Genomic DNA, 17419 nt, shown 5'->3' with positions numbered 1-17419 from the left:
ATCGGTATTGGCCGGAAAAATCTTATATCGGCTCATCCCTAGCTTGAAGTTTTTTTCTTTTTATAGTGTGGGGTTAAAAAGAAAAAACAACTCACCAAATGTCACACACACACAATAGCTGAAGTTCCAAGCTGTAGATCCTGTTACCATCCAATAATTTTCAAACTTCTTTTGGATATCTCAGACATGGATTTTGAAAAATATTTTGGAGCCCCATTTGTCATTTTTGATGATTTCTCCTGCTGTGATGTCATCTTTCTGCCCCACCCGAAATTCATTTTCACCGGGCACTAAGTGTGTGCAGAACGGTGAGTATGTGATTGGAGGGGGGGGTTGATGGTTCCACTCCAGGACTGGTGCGGGACGCAAATACAGACGAGGTAGCTTCAGTAAAAAGAGCCACACGGTAAAAAGAGAGATATTCTTTTTATTTCTGGTAATGCCAGGCATTCACATTTACCCAGAACAGGTGAAATCAAGACCACTATATTGTCAATATTAACCTGATACTAGAATGGGCATCTAGACCAGCTGTGTATTTTTACACACAGCAAAGGACCTCATTCACTCACTCACTCACGCACGCACGCACGCACACACAAGCACACACAACAGCGCTCAGCAGGATGTAAGCATCCAAATCACACTTTGGTGAAAAATCCTCACATCTGAACTTTGCCACAAAAAAGTGCTTAAATAAAGTTAAGAATACTTTGAATTATTTTTCCCCCTCCATCTGCCTGAAGGTCAACAGGCAGGGGTGGGGGTGGGGGGGTTGTAAAGCCTGCTGGTTACACAAATCACACATTTAAAGTAAGCAACCATCATGAAATCAACAGGAAATGAATTGAAAACACTGAGCACATGTGACATTTGCTGCTTTTTTTGGGGGGCAGACACTGATTTGGTCGAGTGCTTTTAGACATTCAGAATCTGTGAGCAGAGATGTAAAATGAAAAGGGGGGGTGGGTGATTCATTTGGATTTACTGAAACTACTGTCGCATTCCCAGCGGAGGAACATGGTCGCTCAAACGCGAGTCAGCACGAACCTCGCTTTGGACTTTTCTGTGGAAGTGGTCACCTGAACGCACGTGTCTGAGCCCAGTGTGAACGTAGCATGAGATTAGCATCTACACCAGAAATCAACACGTTTTAAATCAAGCAGCAGCTATGATGCTGTCAACAACGAAAGAAACAAACGGCTGTAACAAAGAAAATCTCTTGAACGCTGAATTACATTCTCAGGTAGTGCTTTGAGGGCAAAACAGGGGAAAGTGTTCAAGGCAGTGAGCAAAAAATTAAGACCAAAAATGTAAGACTAATGGGGAAAAACAAAGAAAAAAGCTCCTGCGAGTTGAGGAGTTATTGTCAGTACCGAACATAAATTAAGCCAACAATTCAAAGTACAGCAGCGGCAAAACCAACAAATTTAAGGCCAGAGTTTCTGAAACAACAAAAAAGATCACTTCCTTCTTCTAAAATCTGGGAGAATTCATTACTTAAGTAAGTCAAAGAAATTCTTGGGATCAAACTCTTCTTAGGAGTCGGATTGGTCGGTCATGAGCAAAAATCTTTCAGTTAATCTCAACAGAAAAACAATCAAAACCTACGGCAGATCTGCCTTTAATCGTTGGTACAAAGGTGAGCGAGTGATCCCAGACGCCGTCATTGGCTCACAGAGAGGGTTCTCTTCATGGCACAGCAGGTAGCTCGCACTTTGGAACATTAATGCTGAAGTCAGCAGTTTCTTTTTTTTTTGACACATCTTCATCTCTGAGGTCTTTCCTATGAAACTAAAGCTTCTCAAAAGCAAAAGAAATTCACATAAAAAAGAACTTTCATGAAAAAAAGAACAAATAAAATAATAAATCTACGACAGAGAACTATTTTTGCAAATTGTGTTGTTTTTTGGAAAAGTAAACAAAAGAAAGACTGACAGCACAAACGGTTTGGTTAATTCGCCCCCAGACGCCATGGAGCTGCTGGTCGTCACGCTGAACCGCCTACGTAAAACGAATGCAGACAAAAGCGGTCGACCGCCTTTTACCTCCACAACCTTCGGCTTTAGAAACCGAGACGAAGACGAAGCAACAAAAAGGACGGGGAAATGAAGAAGGAAGATGCTGTGCTTCTATGGATCCACACACGAGCAGCCAGAGATGAGGGAACCCAAGGCGGCGTGAGACGAACACAGAAATACCTGCTGAGGGGAATCTGCTCAACACGAAGCAGACGAAAAGGAAGAAAACGGCGCCAGGCTTTCCAAAGGCCAGGCTCAAAAGCAGGGATGAGGGCGCCACCCCAAAAGGCGTGCATGAACGACACACAGCCACACTGCTGAGCTGGCGGTCCGTCACTCCGCCTGCGGCGAGCGGAGCACCGCAGAAGGTCAGGACACACCGTAGTGTTGAGTTCAGGCCGACTGCACCAGGCGTCAACTTGACAAGAAGATGTGTCGCGCTGTTTCTTGGCTAGGAGGACGTGCCGACCTGGAGGAGGAGGAGGAGGAGGGGGGGTTGGGGGCGGGACTGTGGCAAATCCTCAGTGCCGTGTGGGCCCGTTGCTCTGGGTGACGGAGTCAGAGATTTCCAGGAAGGCGGAGCGCATCACCTGGTAGGATTTGTCGGCCAGAGAGGACACGTCGTCCGAGCTCATCCCCTTCGTCTCGATCTTTGGGAGGATCTTCAACCTGATGGTCCCTGCAGGAGCGCAGAGCGGCGCACATCTGACCACGCCCACAAGCAAAAGCACGGAAAACCGGCAAAAGAAAAGGCAAATACCTGAGTTGAACTGCTTTTCTTTCCGATGGTAGAAGCTGTTGTAGGAGGAGAAAACGACGGGTATGATGGGAACCTGAAAAAGAGCAGGAAACTAATGAGACTTCCTGCGATTCACAAAAATAAGACAATCAAAAATAAAAACATTTAAGGAAAAGCACCGCTTTCTGTAGAAAAAAAGACTGTTAATCAAATTTCTTACATTCATTCAAATATAACACTTTGTAATTGATTACGTCTTTTGTACTAAAAAACAAAAAACAAAATGTGTTTTATTTTATTTTACGTCAGTAAATTGGCACATTTCTATAATTTATCGGCCAATCCATGAACTTTTCAGCATCTTGTATTGAATCTGTGTGATAAAAATAATAAAAATGTTTCATCTGAGGGGTAAACATCAAACAAGAGTGAGTTTTAGAGTTTAGCGCATAAAGAAACCAAGTGATAATATGAACTGTGGCCTTGCTCAAGGGCAAACACAACAGGGCATCTGCCACATACACTAGAGACATCTTTGGATTAAAAACTGAAGGGTGGCTCGTTGAACAGCCAAGCCAGTTTCCACGTCAGGGTTTTATCTTTGCAGCTAAATAGAAAAACAACCAAAGCAGCAGTCAATGTTATACATTATAGTCATTCAATTTACCTTTAATAACAAAATGATGCAGACATGAACCAACAAACCTGAAACCACCCGTTTTCTTTCAAGCCTGTTTTTGGAAAGATCAGAGGTTCTGAATTCTTACTGTCCTTTTCTGGCTTTAAGAATTAAAGAAACCCTTTTCTTTATGAAAACTAAGATCGCTACCTCGTCTGAGTTGAGCCCGTTCCTGTTTTCATCAGTGTTCTGGACTGTGTAGATTTTTTGGAGACTGCAGTTTTTAACGTGTTCATGTAGCATTTTTCTCATGATGGATGACATATAAAGAAAATGACGGTTAAAATTGCATTTGAGTATTTCTTTATTCAACTCGTTGGGAATCAGGAGCAGAGGAAAAGCAGCCGTTGGAAGAAGCTTGTAGAAACTACAACGGCGGGCCCAAAGCTTCCTGCTCTGCTCCATTCTGATGCATCTGCCTGTAGACGACCAGATCCACACACGTCTCTGAGCTGGCATCCAAACTGTACAGCTGCAATAATGCTCGCCATTTTTGATGCACCGGTATGGATAGGTTTGGGGTGCGAGGGGCTGTAAGCTAGCAGGAGAGAGTGTAAACAGATGGATGATGGGAAATGAGGATGGGCTTAAACAACACCAGCAGTCTCGCCCACAACTTAGAGGTGAATTTCTAATGAAGTATTGCTGCTCTGCAGAAACTACGTCCTTAAAAAAAAAAAAAAAAAAGACAGATTTTTGGTTTTGGCTAAAAAGGGCACAGAGGGCAGCACACCAATGGTCCTTTCCATAACTTTATTTTTCTTTACTATTTCTTTTAAACCAGCAGTTTTCTTTTCAGTGTATTGGTCCATGAAAACTGGTTCTACTGCCATTTATTTGATCAGAAAATTTGTGTTTGAAAAATGTAATTAACAAGAAAGGTAAAAACGGTTTTAAACAGCGCAACTTTTAAGGCTCAGATATCAAATCTCAAGACTTTTTAGGAGCCCAGAACCCTGAATGAACTAGGGCCGCTCTGCAGAAACTATGTTCCAGAAAACCAGTCTTTCTAAAGGTCAATGGGAACGCTTTTACAAAAGATCAAAAGACGATTGGACAGGGATAATATTTTCAAAATGCAAAAGGAGTTCATGAAAAATGTATTCAATTAATGTGAAAATCTTGAAGGATTGCATCACAGGACTCAACCCGCACGGAGGCCGGCAGCCGTGCAGGTTTAACAGTCCTCGCTGGGAGTTGTTATGACGACACGCTCGCGCTTCCTCACAGCATCCAGGATGATGGAGGGAAAACCAAAAAATGAAAGAAAAATAAATCAATTAAAAAAACCCGGGGGCCTCATTTCTGAGCAGCGCTGATGTTCTCAAACCGTTTCCAGAAAAAAGAAAAAAGAAACCTTCACAAACTAAACTAATTGAAGGCATTAAGGGGCCCAGGAAATGTTTAAATGCTCGACTAAACCAACATCTCATTCCTTTACACACACAAGTTCAGCATGTCAGGCCGTTCCTGTGTTCTCCACTGCTGCTAATGGAGGTCGACTCCATCTCCAGGCCCCCAAGTGGCCCTTCATCGGGACAGACGGAGTACCCTCCACCCCCACCACCCCCGGGGACTCTGCTGCTCCCACTCAATCTGGCTGACTGAGTCCACATGAAGAGGCTCAGAAGAAGCAAACAGCCTCAGAAACGGTCTCCCGTGTAAAGCAGAGCAAAGAGGACAAAAATGAAACCAGATTGAGCTCATCAGCCTCTGAAATAAGTTCATCTGCTTCTACGAGAGCAAAACCACTCGGGAGGATTCGCTGAAAAATAAACGTAGGCGTCAGGAACGAGCGTTTAGCTGCAGACAAGATACAGAAAACATGCATTTAAAACGAAAAAGCTATGCTTGTGTTAGGAGCCCTTCAGTCCTCATGAGCATCAGATCTTCATCTCAGTCTGCAGACTCCTCAACAGGAATTCCTGTAGAGAACAGGCTTGATGTTTCTGCCAGCAATTCATTGTTCTTTAATTCGCTCCACCTGCCCGACCGCGAGAGTCTGCTGTGAGCTCCCCAGCAGAGACCTCCCACCCTTCATGCCTGCAGAGAAAACGCTCAGGAACGCTGTGTTTGACTTTGTGTTGCGCTTTCCGTCTGTCCTGCCTGTAATCCTCTGAGGGGCAGAGATGGGCAACTCATTCCACAGAAAAACAAACATTAAAGCGGCTTAAAGTGAAGGTTTTTAGCATTCGTGAGGATGAGCAGCTTGCTCAGGTCTCCATTTGGGGGTATCTTTGGTGCTGTAAAGCTGCTAGCTCCCCCATGTGTCTGGAAGCAGACTGCTAGCCTCTCATTCTTCTGTCAAAAGTTTCCAGGACGTCAGCCAGAGCCCCTCACTCAGGGTCAACAGAACAAAAAGGATGAATGTGGGCATTAAAGCACGGGATAGGATGATTTCATGCATTACAGCAGCATATGGAAAAGGACAGTTTGCCCTCTCCTCTGCTAAAAACAGTCAAGAGCTTCAAAGTAAAAATAAAGTACTAACTTGCGCCTGCACTGCCAGGTGGAAAGCACCTTTTTTGAAGGGCAGCAGGTCCCCTTGCTGGTTGCGCGTCCCCTCTGGGAACACCCACAGTCGAATCTGTGCAGGAGAAGGAGACAAAAAAAGTCATTGCACATATCACCATCCGCTGAAACAGCTTCAACTTAAGTTCATCTACCTGGTCCTCCAGCATGGTTTTGGCGGCATCGCACATGACGTTTTTGGCGTCGCTCGTCTTCTTACGGTTGATGAAGACGATGCCGCCCAGCCAGCAGATGAGACCCACCGTGCCGGCGTAGATGAGCTCTTTCTTGGCGATCGTGGTGCAGCGGTCGGGTAAGATCTCCATCATGCCTGCGGAGGAAACGAACCCAGTTATTTAACCTCAGGGGTCACTTGGTCCTTGTGCCCTCCCAGATAAACATTTCACCCATCCTAATGCAAACTGAAATTTAAAAAAAGACCCAACTTGAACACTGTTTAATCCATTTCACCCCTACATAGGGTAGTAGGTAAGGTAGTGGTAGGGTATTAAAAGCTCTTTTTAGTGCTTTACATTCATCTAAACAAGTATATCATAGGTAGAACTGAACGGGGAGACCTCCTGATTCTGGTTTGATAAAAAAAGTTGCGTCAGTTCGCTAGCAAACCACTAGGTGGCCTCTATTCCAGGTAAACCATTCATTCCAATGTAAAACAGCCCTTCAAAATCATAAGCAGGTCTATAGACCAGCTTGAAGTCGCTCTTTTCCCTACAACTAGATTTAATACCCAAGACAACTGTACTAAGAATTCATTTTCTTAGAATCGTCATTTTAGTTTAAAGGTCAAACTTGGGATAAACCGAGGCGAGGCTTTTGATCCGCCGTTGAATCCTCAGCTTGACAAAAGGCCGTTCTGGGCGTGTTCTGTCAAGCTTATATGAAGCTCGCTGAAGTCATCCATCTGTCAAAAAAATGGCAGCAACCCCACACCTGAAAAACCAGCCCCTTAGAAACCTGTGGGTCAACCCAGCATTTGTCCACTCTATGCCGCCAGAGTCAAAGTCCACCTCTTCAAACAGGCGGCGTCCAAGTTATGCTCCCGCACGGACCGCGGCGAATGAACTAGTCAAATGAACCAGACCTGCAGAGTCAAATGTCCTCAGGGTTGATGAGAAATGACAAGTCAAACGGCCAGAGGCAAAGCTAAAATACACCATGAATGGTGAAACTGGTGTGAACCCTTTAAAAAGCAGGACTGGTCGGGGAAAAATAAAGCTGCATAAAGCAGACAAATAAAAGTCCAGTTTTCACTTGGCTAATGTCAGCATTTCATCTTGAAGTCTCACTCCGATCATCTTTTGATCTTTTTTACGAGACCATTAGTTTGCAGTTTTCAGCCGAGAACAAAAAAACCTGTTGATTTTTAGGACAGTTTCTGCAGAGCAGTAAGAGTTTATTAGAAATTTCTCCCCAAGTGGTGGGAGGGACCGTTGGTGAAGGGCAACCCCGCCCGCTATTCCCTTCCCCGTGCTGAGACCTTGGCGCGTGAGGCCAACCCAGTGGATTTTTAATCACACAACTAACCTCTTTTTTTAAACTGAATTTCTTTATCTGCTCCCGATTAACAAGAAAGATAAAAGAAATACTCAAAAATGGAATTTTGTGCAAAATGCTTTAAGAAGACCCCCCCGCCCCCCCAACACCCCTTCAAAAATAAACAAAACAAAAAAACAATTTTCATTGGTGTGGTTCTTTAAAAAGTTTGAAAAAATCTTTGTTAAATCTAAAAAAAAAAAAAACCCCACATCTATTAAACTGGATCCAAAACTATTTGATTCACAGAAAACAACAGACAGAGAAACAAGAAGTGGTCTGCAGAAAAGATTATGCACCCAAAAAAAAACAACAACAACAACAGCCTAAATTCAGTCTCCAAAAAGAAACTTTCTGGTTTGTGGGACTTGAGTAAATTTGTTTCACTTACTGCCCCACAGCACACGAATGTCTGCAACAATGAACAGATGTTACACAAAAGAAACAGGAAATTCTTTGGCCACTGAAAGACAATTGCAGGGTCAACTCTCGATAACAAATCCACGCCTGAGAACGCAGCGGCAGACTTCCCACTTTGACACCGACAGCATTTCTCCCCAACCAGAAAACACACAGCAGTATATTTAATAAAGGTATGAAACGGCATGTGTGTGAAGAGGATCGCTGGATAGAGCAGATGTAAAACAGCAGAACAATAAAGCTTTATGAAAAAAGAAAAAGGAAAAAAAAGACCACATCCATGGAATTAGGAGGAGCAATGGCTTTGCCCGTTAATAAACACGGCCTCCAGAACTTAGAGTTCCACGTCATCCCTCTATAGTTGCATATAAACATGTGGCCCATCAGATAAACTGGGATATCTCACTTTATTGATGACAGCCGCCTTCATCATTCCTCCATGCTTGTGGTGTAGGGGAGATACCAAGATGCCAACATCCAAGCTGAGCTAGAAATCAGTTCAGTTCATGATAAGAAACAGCAGAGCAGGTGTGAAACGAGGCCCAACATTAACAGTGTGGGAGATTCAACTCCATCTGGAAGAGTCGAGGAGGAGCAGGTAATTAACAGCTGGATGTGGCAGTAACCATGGTAACTCAAACTCAGAACAGCTTCGTGCCAAGTTTCCTCAGCTCTAATTAGATACCCCTGACTAAGATTAAAAAAACAAAACATTCACCTCTGCTAAATCTCTGACTTTTCCACTCAAACTTAAAGCCAGGAGGAATTATGAATGGTTCAAAGTAGAAAAAAAAACAAAAAAAAAAACACAAAGCGCATCTTAAAGGCCCATACACACCGGGACGAATTTCGCACGCGATATTCGCCAACGTTTAACGGCTCGTGACTAAACAAAGGGCACCAATGTGAGTGTGCACACCGACGCGAAAAACGCCACGCGTAAAAGCGTCATTTTTGTAAAAAACGCCTCGGGTTCGTTTTTTTGGTTTGACGCGCAGCATCAAAAAACTATACGACCAATGAGAATGGCGCTTTTGCACAGGTGTCTGGAGCTTCTGAAATTACAGTAAAACACAACTTGGGAGCGCTCAAACACAAAACTGTCTTGCTAAGCACACAAACGTCACAGCAAAGAAGATATACGCCAAGTAGCGTCTACACTGCCGCGAAGAAATAAGACGAAGGAGATGCACTCACTGACGGACATTCTAAAATATCCCCCAAAACGCTCATGATACATTTTCAGCTCTTGTACCAGTCGATAAAACTCCTCATGTTCTTCTCTTCTCGTAACTATGGGATGTACCCAAAATCTGCGTCTTTTCTGGCGTCTTTCATCATTCAACGGAACAATAATTTCTTCATCGCTGGAACTGGAGCTAGAGCTACTGGTGCTGGAAATATTCATGTTCTCTTTGTTTGATTCTGACAAGCGCGTAAATACTTGCGCTCTTCTTCTGAGTGAAAAGCGACTTTAAGAAGCGTAAAGTTGCGCAGCGCCACCTTGTGTAAAGGAGTATTTCTGTTTTACATTAAGCGCCATCTAATGTGAGGGAATGAAATTGCATGTTCGCTCGGCTCATCGTCAGCGAAAATTGCCTGGGTGTGAACACAAAAAACGTGTTGAAAAACGGCTGGCGAATATTCGTCCCGGTGTGTACGGGCCTTAAGACTGAATCTGGATTCTTCCCCTTCACTTGGATGGGTAGGATTGTCCAAAATGGTTTTGTTAGTGGATAACCAGAGGGATGCCGAGCCCTGCTCTGCAAAGGTGTTCCACGTCGCTCTGGGGAAGCGCTTTTCTTTATTTGGGCGTGCTCTCATCGCACAAAAGTTTCCATGTGAATGCAAGTCATGACTTCGTTAAAATGAACTTTTTTAACAAGAATTGCAAAGCGTAAGATTTTTTTCCGGTCATCGCTTTTGCCCTGCCCTCGAAATTCCTGGCCAATGATTGAAGAGATGTTTAGTCACATGGTTTTGTTTATAAGCTTTGGTTCCAATCAGAAATGTTTGGTTAAAGGCAGTCTGAATACTGGCCAGGTTCAGGACTAGATTCCAGAGCAACGGAAACAGACTTTTATACCCTTAAAGCTGCCTGGTGAGAAATTAAATGAATATATAAAAATCAGATCTGGGTCACAAAAGAGGGTCCAGTTAGCAACAACCTAATCTGCAGTCTAATATGCGGCCTTTGCTAACCAATCATGAAATGCACTCGATTATTTGTCGTCTGTACACGATTTGGTCTTGTAGTGGAGTCATTCCAGGCTGGGGTGAGTTAAGCTCTCTCCCACCCACCGATCTGCGACCATCATCCACGCTAGTTCCTCTCTTGGTTTTCACACTTGACACCACAATTTCATAACTCAGATCCTCTTGTTACGCGAGCATGCTTAAACGTTAGATCGTGACATTTAGGAAGATTTGTGTTCCAAGCCGAACAGAAGCAAACCGAACAATAGCCAGTTCTGACTGCAAAGTGGGCCGAACACAAAACACCGTAAAGATAATCATTGATGATGATGATGACTGATTATGAAAGTAAAAATCCCAAAAACAATTCAAAAAGGGCGATTTTCCTAATCTCCTTTTTCAGACGGACTAAATAATCTAAAAAAGAAACTAATCAGTGAAGTAAATATCAATGAAACCTTTGACAATAAAAGCTGAAATGGAATATTTTTCATAGAACTGCCCCAGAATGTGGACATTTGGAAGCAGCTATTAAAAAGGAGGAGAATTAGGTTTTAAAGAAATGTCTAAAAATGAAAAAAAGGCTCATTCTAAAGCTTCTTTTATTCTATATATTTTTTAAGTTCAGGACAAACTGCACATTGACAGAAAAAGGGATATCAAATGCAAGATAGATGCTGCTTGTATTTTTTAAAGGAAGTTGCTTCTCAAACATGAGGACTCAGCATCTCTATCATTTATTAATCTAATTACACTCCAAGGAGCCCTGAGAAATATTTTCAGCAGATTTATGGATGATTTATTTAAAAATCTAAATTTTAACCAAGAAAAGCTGTTTTTTCAACCTCAAAATCGCAAGTTTAACTTAATTTCTGACTCTAATAAAAGTCAATTCAATTGTGTCCGAATTTAAGTAAAAGAGAACCTAGAAATGTTTGTAATTTTCTGGGGAATTCTTCACTCACCCAAAACATCCAGGGAGCTTTGGTGGTTGGAGATGATGACATAGGGACCCTGTAACTGCAGATGTTCCTGACCGCTCACTTCTATTTGGAGTCCTAACAAGTATTTGACGTGCCGAACCAGGAAGCGGATGATCCTGAGAGAAAAACAAAAAATAAATAAAAAGGAAAACAGATGAGCAGGTGCTCCTCTATCAGAGAGATAACCCTCCAAAAAAATATTTAGGTTGTTCTTTTCCCCAAACAGATACAAGGAGGTTTTTTCGGAAAGCGACCTTGATCAAATGAAAACATTAGACAAAGACAGATAAACACTAGAAACAAACAGTCGATAAAGAGAATAGAGGAAGAATTTTAGAACAAAGGCAAAAAACGCTCTAATGTCAGCTCTTAAACGTGAATGACTAGAACATTTGACTTTATTTTTTTGGAAAATAAACTTATAGAAAAATTTAACTGTAAGAACCTCACAGGTGCAGAAGTAACTAACTGGTTTGGAGCTGACCTTAATATTGATTCAATTGTTTCTAATAACCACATAAAACGATGTTCTTGCTCCACATCTTTGTTATCCGTGTGGGGTTTTGTTTCTAGCTATCATGAAAACCATCGCCAGTGGAAAGTGTAACGCTCCAATAACTGTTAGGAATCAACCATCTGCTCTTTTTTCCCCATATGTGTCTGACTAAATATGAAGTAAAGGAATCCCTGGAACCAGATTCAGAGGTCATTTCAAAACTCCACTCTAAATGTCTTTTAAGCTATTTTGAAAAAAAGTCAGAGTCGAGCGAGCCCCTGACTCACGTCAGAGCATTTTATCTTTAAGTCCCACTCCGATCACAAAACAAAAATCGTTTTCTAGGACATAGTGCCTACAGAGCGGCAGTTGTTAACATGAAATTTGCCAGAAACGCAACTTTTGACTTAATTGTCTTTCTACATGCCTTTTTTTGGGGGTGGGGTTAACCGCACCCCCCCCTGCTGGTTCATCACCGCATTGATCAAAAATCCCACACCGTCACAGCTCTGGATACAAACAGGTGTCCACATCTCCAAACCATGGAGGGGCATCAGCAGGTCTGAAGCTTTAACATGCTCTTCAAAATCAACAACTACGGGATCTAAACTTTAAAATTTGATCAATAACAATTTCTACAATCCATTTTTATATTTAGTATCATTTTTAGTCAAGCTGCTAAGTTTTTCTCACTAAAAGTACCTTTATAAGCTCAAATCCTCTTAAAACACTTTTATAAATTAGTTTTCAAAGTCTACAACAGGGAAAACAAACTTCTGGGGTCTTTAAAACAACTCTGATCAAAACGATTCAGTTGGTCTTTATCTTTCCGTGTTGATAGACCTGAAGGAATACTTTGTTCCCCACCAAGTAAAATCTGATTGAGACACAGCAAAAAAAAAACGCCTTTGACCTTTAAACTTCAATGCAATCTTTAGACGACTGTAAACATCACAGCGATAACAGTTTAGATTCCAACTGCAAGTTTATTCACATGCTATAACAAGTGTGCTTTCTGGTTTTCATTCGACATCAGTCAACAGAACTTTCACTTAAGTCGCCGTCACGATCCGTTTGTGATCTGCTCCCTTTGGCTTTGCAGATCACAACCACATGTTTACTAGTAAGAAAAGATTTTATTAGGCCTGGCCAATCAGATAAGATCAGAACTTGACCTGCTTTAACTAGAGGTATTAAAGCAACAAGCAGCTTACTACTTCTCAGCTCATTCACAAGATAAAAGGTCAGGTTAGGGAGGGTTTTTGGAGTTGGGACATAATTCCAGTTCCATAGTTAACTTTGTAAATTACCATAATACTAACACATAAAAAAGGTTGTTTAAAAGAAAAAAAAAAGGAATACATTTATACATGTTCAATAATGTTCTATTGAAAAGATCTCAGGCAAACAGGAAGTCTAAAAGAAAAGAAAAATGGAATGTATTTTAAAACCTTCAAAATATAAAACTAGTCATGCAACACCAATCGTGTTGCAGATAAACACAGGCCATTGCACCCCTGTGCTCTTTAACGTTCTTTGGCTTCTCTGTGTTTGTGATTTAAAAGGATTTCCTGCACCGCGAACTGTGAAAAAGGTCAAAAGTGCCTCTTTATGGATTTTTGCAAGTTTCACAAATTTTAGGAGGCCAAATCCAGGCCCGACAACTGCAAAGGCTGAGTGAACACACAAGTGCAAGGACAGCGCAGGTCCCCCGCTGACGTTAGAGACCATTGCACAATAAGAAACCTGAGCCGAAACAGTTCTGAGCAAGAATGCTAAACCCCACATTTAAGTAATATAAGAGCCAGCCTAAGAATAGATGCAAGACCCACGCTGAAAAGTCCAGTTTTCCTACGTTCTCTCCAGTTTAACCGAGTAGCTCCTCGTTTCAGAAAAGCAAATATAAGCTGCGCCCTACCATAATGGCTTATTTGTAAACTGAATGTTACGGATGCTTTTGAGCAACCGAACACAAGAAAAGCTTTCTCAATCAGCAGCAAAGTCAGCAGTCCAGCTCAGAATCCCGGCTTTGTGTGACAGCAGATGCCAGTGACAGACTTCTCTGTCCTCGTGAATCACCGAGCTTTTCCTGCTCACCCCGGCGACTACGCTTCCCTTTTATCAGTGAATGGTTACCCTTTCCAGAGGTCTGACCCTAACGTCGGTGCTCTGTCACCATCAACAGGTCCAGATAACCTTACTGCTGAAGCAACCGCACTACACACAGTACCCACACTGGGAAATAGTTTAAGGTCTGCCGAAGCAGCTGCTGTCAGCAGTTCAGACCAATTGGATGGCTCTCATAACTATTCAAGTACCTGAGTTTAATCAGGAGGAAACCTGCCATCTGGCATCTGTCTCTTTGAGGTAATTACTGAAATGCAGTCACTTGTGTGCAGCAATCTATCCTCACTGTCAAGATTGAAGGAGCACAATAGGGACACCCCCTGTGCTGCAAAGTAGACACCGACACCCCTCATCTCGCTTTGTCAGTCGTAAAATAACCCCATTTAAACCAGGAAGATAGATTTACTTTCATCCTCTGCAATGTAGCAGCCAACATGAGTGAGCAGATGAGTGGAAATCATCAGGATGTTGGCTTTAAATGCAAAAGCATTAAGAATTGTAAAAACGAAATGTTGCATGATGGGAAATTTTCTGTCAATGAATGTCTGACCAGTAAGGTTCTCATTGAATAGCTTCATTTTTGTTATCAACAGAATCATGATTAAGTTAACGTTGAATCAGGAATGGAATTATTTTCATTTATATGTAGGAATGGTTATTATACTTACTGTAAATCTAAAGTAAACAATCCACTCAAATCTTCTTTAATAAAACTAACCGCATATCGAATTAGGGGCGAAATCTGATAGATCTATCGGGTAGTGATTAAAACCAACTGTGATTTACTAAAAAAAAATATATATATATATATTTTAAAGTTATTACAATTTAAGAGAATTTACACAATTCATGAACCGAGTTAGTTAAGTGTAGCTGCTTTGACAGGAGTTCATAGCTTTAGGCTGAACACTTGTGACATACTCCGATGCATATTTGAGCTAATATTCTTCATCAAATTGTCAATAAATGTATTATTATTATTATTTTTACTTAGACCTAAGAATATACACACACGAGCTAGCATTTTTGGCTAACACCTTCCTAATGTCAATGAGTCAAGAAGAGAGAGCTAATAGCATGTGTTAAAAAGAAATGCATTTAATATACATTTATGATTCTAAACTTGACATTAACTAAATGTGCTAGTTTCGTAAACTTTCATTAAATGCAGAGCAGTGTAATAAGTTGGTTTTAATGTCACTGTTTGGAGTCCGGTAGGTGAGTCTGATCTGAATAGTTGAAAAAAATAATAATCAACAACTGCTAGGTTAGCTAACGAGCTAGCCGCGGCTAGCTGTGTCAGGCGTCCGGAGCTCACCTCATGTTCTCGATGTCCCTGCCTCCGCTTTTCACCACACTCATGGGGATCGCCAGCAGGGCCAAGAACATCATCCAGGCCACGTAGAAGAACTTTTTGAAATAGAAAGCGAACGTGCTGCTCGTCCACAGCAGGAGCGGGACCAGCAGCAGCGGCGAGACCATCCACAGCGCATCCATAACGGCGACAAAGTCCAGTAAAAAAAAAAAAAAAAAAAAAGAAAACTAAAAAACTTAAAAACAAAACACCAACCCCAGCACGGTGGATGGAGCGGGTTGAGCCGCCAGTTACGATGCAACGAAAACCCTGACGAACATCACACACAGCTGGGGAGAATTCCTTCAGTCCGCCCGATAGACGGCGATGCTGGACCGTGGCTGCAAGAAATGAGCACACATGCTCATCTGTTGCTAAATGGCCTCACGAGGTGGAGTCTAATCGTCATCACTTATTTTTTTCTACTTCCGGTGGCTTTACAGCCTCTGTGTCAAATGTCACCAACCATCGAAAAGCCCTAGCATTATTATTCTTTTCAGTTCCACATCTTTCCCTCTTGAATCCCAATCTGTGTAATCTCTGTTTCTACAATTTCTCAGCGAACCTCCATGAAGATTCACTGTCTCCCACCACCCGACCAGTTGACATCAGATTAAATAAAGCACATGATGGATAATTGGATTAGAAACTATAATCCAGCCCTTAAGTGTAATCTGACACTATCCAGCAGCCATGACCGTGAAGTCTCACGCATGTCTGGGAAGCAGGGTTTGACGCGATTTGGAAGATTAGGATCCGTTGATGATCAAACCTGCAGTGACTCTAATCATCAGATGACTTTATACAAAAAGGAGTATTCTGATTACGCAAGAGCATCAGATTTATGGAAAATCCGGTAGAAAATCAATGTTATTTTTTCACAAAAAATAAAATAAAACAAATAAACTACTAATATTTTTGTCGTTTGATTAACCCGATTAGTCGTTCAAATGCACGTTTATCAATAAACGTTAAAGTTTTTCTGATTATCATAGCTCTTTCTTGGAATTCGTTTTGATCAACTAACTGTTTTTCAAACTGGTTTAACATTTTTTTCTCTTTTTCATAAATCTGATGAACTAATCCTTAAGATTTCTTGATTTGTGGTTTGAACCTTTAAGGGATTTGTAAAGATGCCCTTTGCCTTCAATTTTGACCAGTTTTGCAACACGCACAAAAGAAATTTGACACTGAGTTACAAAAACCCCATCAGGAGACGCAGTGGTGTGTTTATTCTGTTGTTTAGCATGTGGGTGTGTGTTTATGCGAAGATGGACCGTGCAGGTCTGCTCATGCATGTCTTTGGGCTGCACATTTTATGAGCTGTGTAGCTGCCTGTCCTTTTCCAGTGTCTTTGAGATGTTTTTGGGGGTTATTTTCCTCCAAGAATTGCAACATAATATGAGACGATGCAAAAAAACCAAAAAGTAAGCAGGAATCCCACGGTGAGTCTGCAAGAGGCTCTAGGGAAAAATAGATTTGGGTTTGTGCAGCAAAAAAAAGTGCAAAACATTTTTGTAAATAAAAAGAAGGAAAAAAAAAGAATGCAAAATGTTAAACATTTTAAAAGAATGAACAATAAAACTACATTCCCACTGCCCATGGCAACCCATGTTCAAGCAGCTACTATCAATGAAAAGTCTATGTTAATGCACGGAAATCCATGTTTTGGGTTTCCACGTTCAAAGGTTTCATTATCAAGCTCTACTTAAAAAAACGTGCGTTCAATGGCCAGGCGTTGGTTGGTTGGACTCAGATTTGGTAGTGACATATAGATGGCGTCCCTTTAAAATCATGGAAGTTCCAACTGTTTTAAAATTGATCGTTAAAGAGAAATGAATAATTGTTGTTTCTATCCGGCTGGTATTACGCAACACCAAGTCTTTAGCAAGTTGCAAGGTTGCAACAGTAGAAAATGAAGAAGAAGCCCCTCCCTGTCCGTGCAGTGTGAACACCATTGGCGTTATCTTGAACGCGTGTCACACGCCCAGTGTGTCCTTAGCTTCAGAGTCCAGACTTCATCTCAATTATGACATCTTTGAAATTATTCAGATTGATGAACATGAACCAGACCATCTAACCTAAAATCAATGAGAGAATGGTTAAATCCCCCCATAAACCGTCATCTAACCTGTAGAAAATCTCCCCAGAACAGTGGTCTGCATGCTTTAATACTAAAAGAGCCATTGGGGCCAGTTTCTAACCCAGCAAGAGCTTCGCCGCTCAGAAAAATGCACGTTTTTGTGAAGATTAAGCCATTCTTTTATAAAATGCCGCTTTTAAATATTCACAATAATTGAATCATGGCAATGTTGTATTTTTCTGTATTTAACTATTTT

The 17419-nt window shown here is 41.6% G+C and overlaps 1 protein-coding gene across 3 annotated transcripts; it reads right to left on the bottom strand.

Moving 5' to 3' along the window:
* Positions 1-407: 407 nt before the first annotated feature.
* Positions 408-15857, bottom strand: agpat2 (1-acylglycerol-3-phosphate O-acyltransferase 2 (lysophosphatidic acid acyltransferase, beta)). 3 transcript variants are annotated; one of them, XM_020707532.3, is made up of 7 exons: positions 15045-15857; positions 11086-11219; positions 6106-6281; positions 5931-6026; positions 2782-2854; positions 2612-2700; positions 408-2490 (listed from the first exon to the last, which is right to left on the bottom strand). In XM_020707532.3, the coding sequence occupies exons 1-7, from the start codon at positions 15221-15223 to the stop codon at positions 2473-2475; spliced, it is 765 nt and encodes a 254-aa protein (XP_020563191.1). In that variant the 5' UTR covers positions 15224-15857; the 3' UTR covers positions 408-2472. The 3 variants fall into 3 exon arrangements, with proteins under 3 accessions (XP_020563191.1, XP_004074574.1, XP_078812056.1); XM_004074526.4 differs by having other exon boundaries at positions 408-2700; positions 15045-15856; XM_078955930.1 differs by lacking the exons at positions 408-2490; positions 2612-2700; positions 2782-2854 and adding an exon at positions 3605-3977 and having other exon boundaries at positions 15045-15856.
* Positions 15858-17419: the final 1562 nt, after the last annotated feature.

The sequence above is a fragment of the Oryzias latipes genome, chromosome 12 (genome assembly GCF_053564925.1).
Source record: "Oryzias latipes strain Hd-rR chromosome 12, Olatipes_Hd-rR_3.1".
Lineage (NCBI taxonomy): Eukaryota > Metazoa > Chordata > Actinopteri > Beloniformes > Adrianichthyidae > Oryzias > Oryzias latipes.
This window is presented reverse-complemented; position numbering and strand designations above follow the sequence as displayed.

Excerpts from the sequence above, each read along its gene's own strand:
- agpat2 (XM_004074526.4), bottom strand. The coding sequence starts at position 15,223 with ATGGATGCGCTGTGGATGGTCTCGCCGCTGCTGCTGGTCCCGCTCCTG. Across the intron at positions 6,282-11,085 it reads AAGCTCCCTGGATGTTTTGG|GCATGATGGAGATCTTACCC; the intron begins GTGAGTGAAGAA and ends TTTCCTCCGCAG. Across the intron at positions 2,701-2,781 it reads AGAAAAGCAGTTCAACTCAG|GGACCATCAGGTTGAAGATC; the intron begins GTATTTGCCTTT and ends GCGCTCCTGCAG.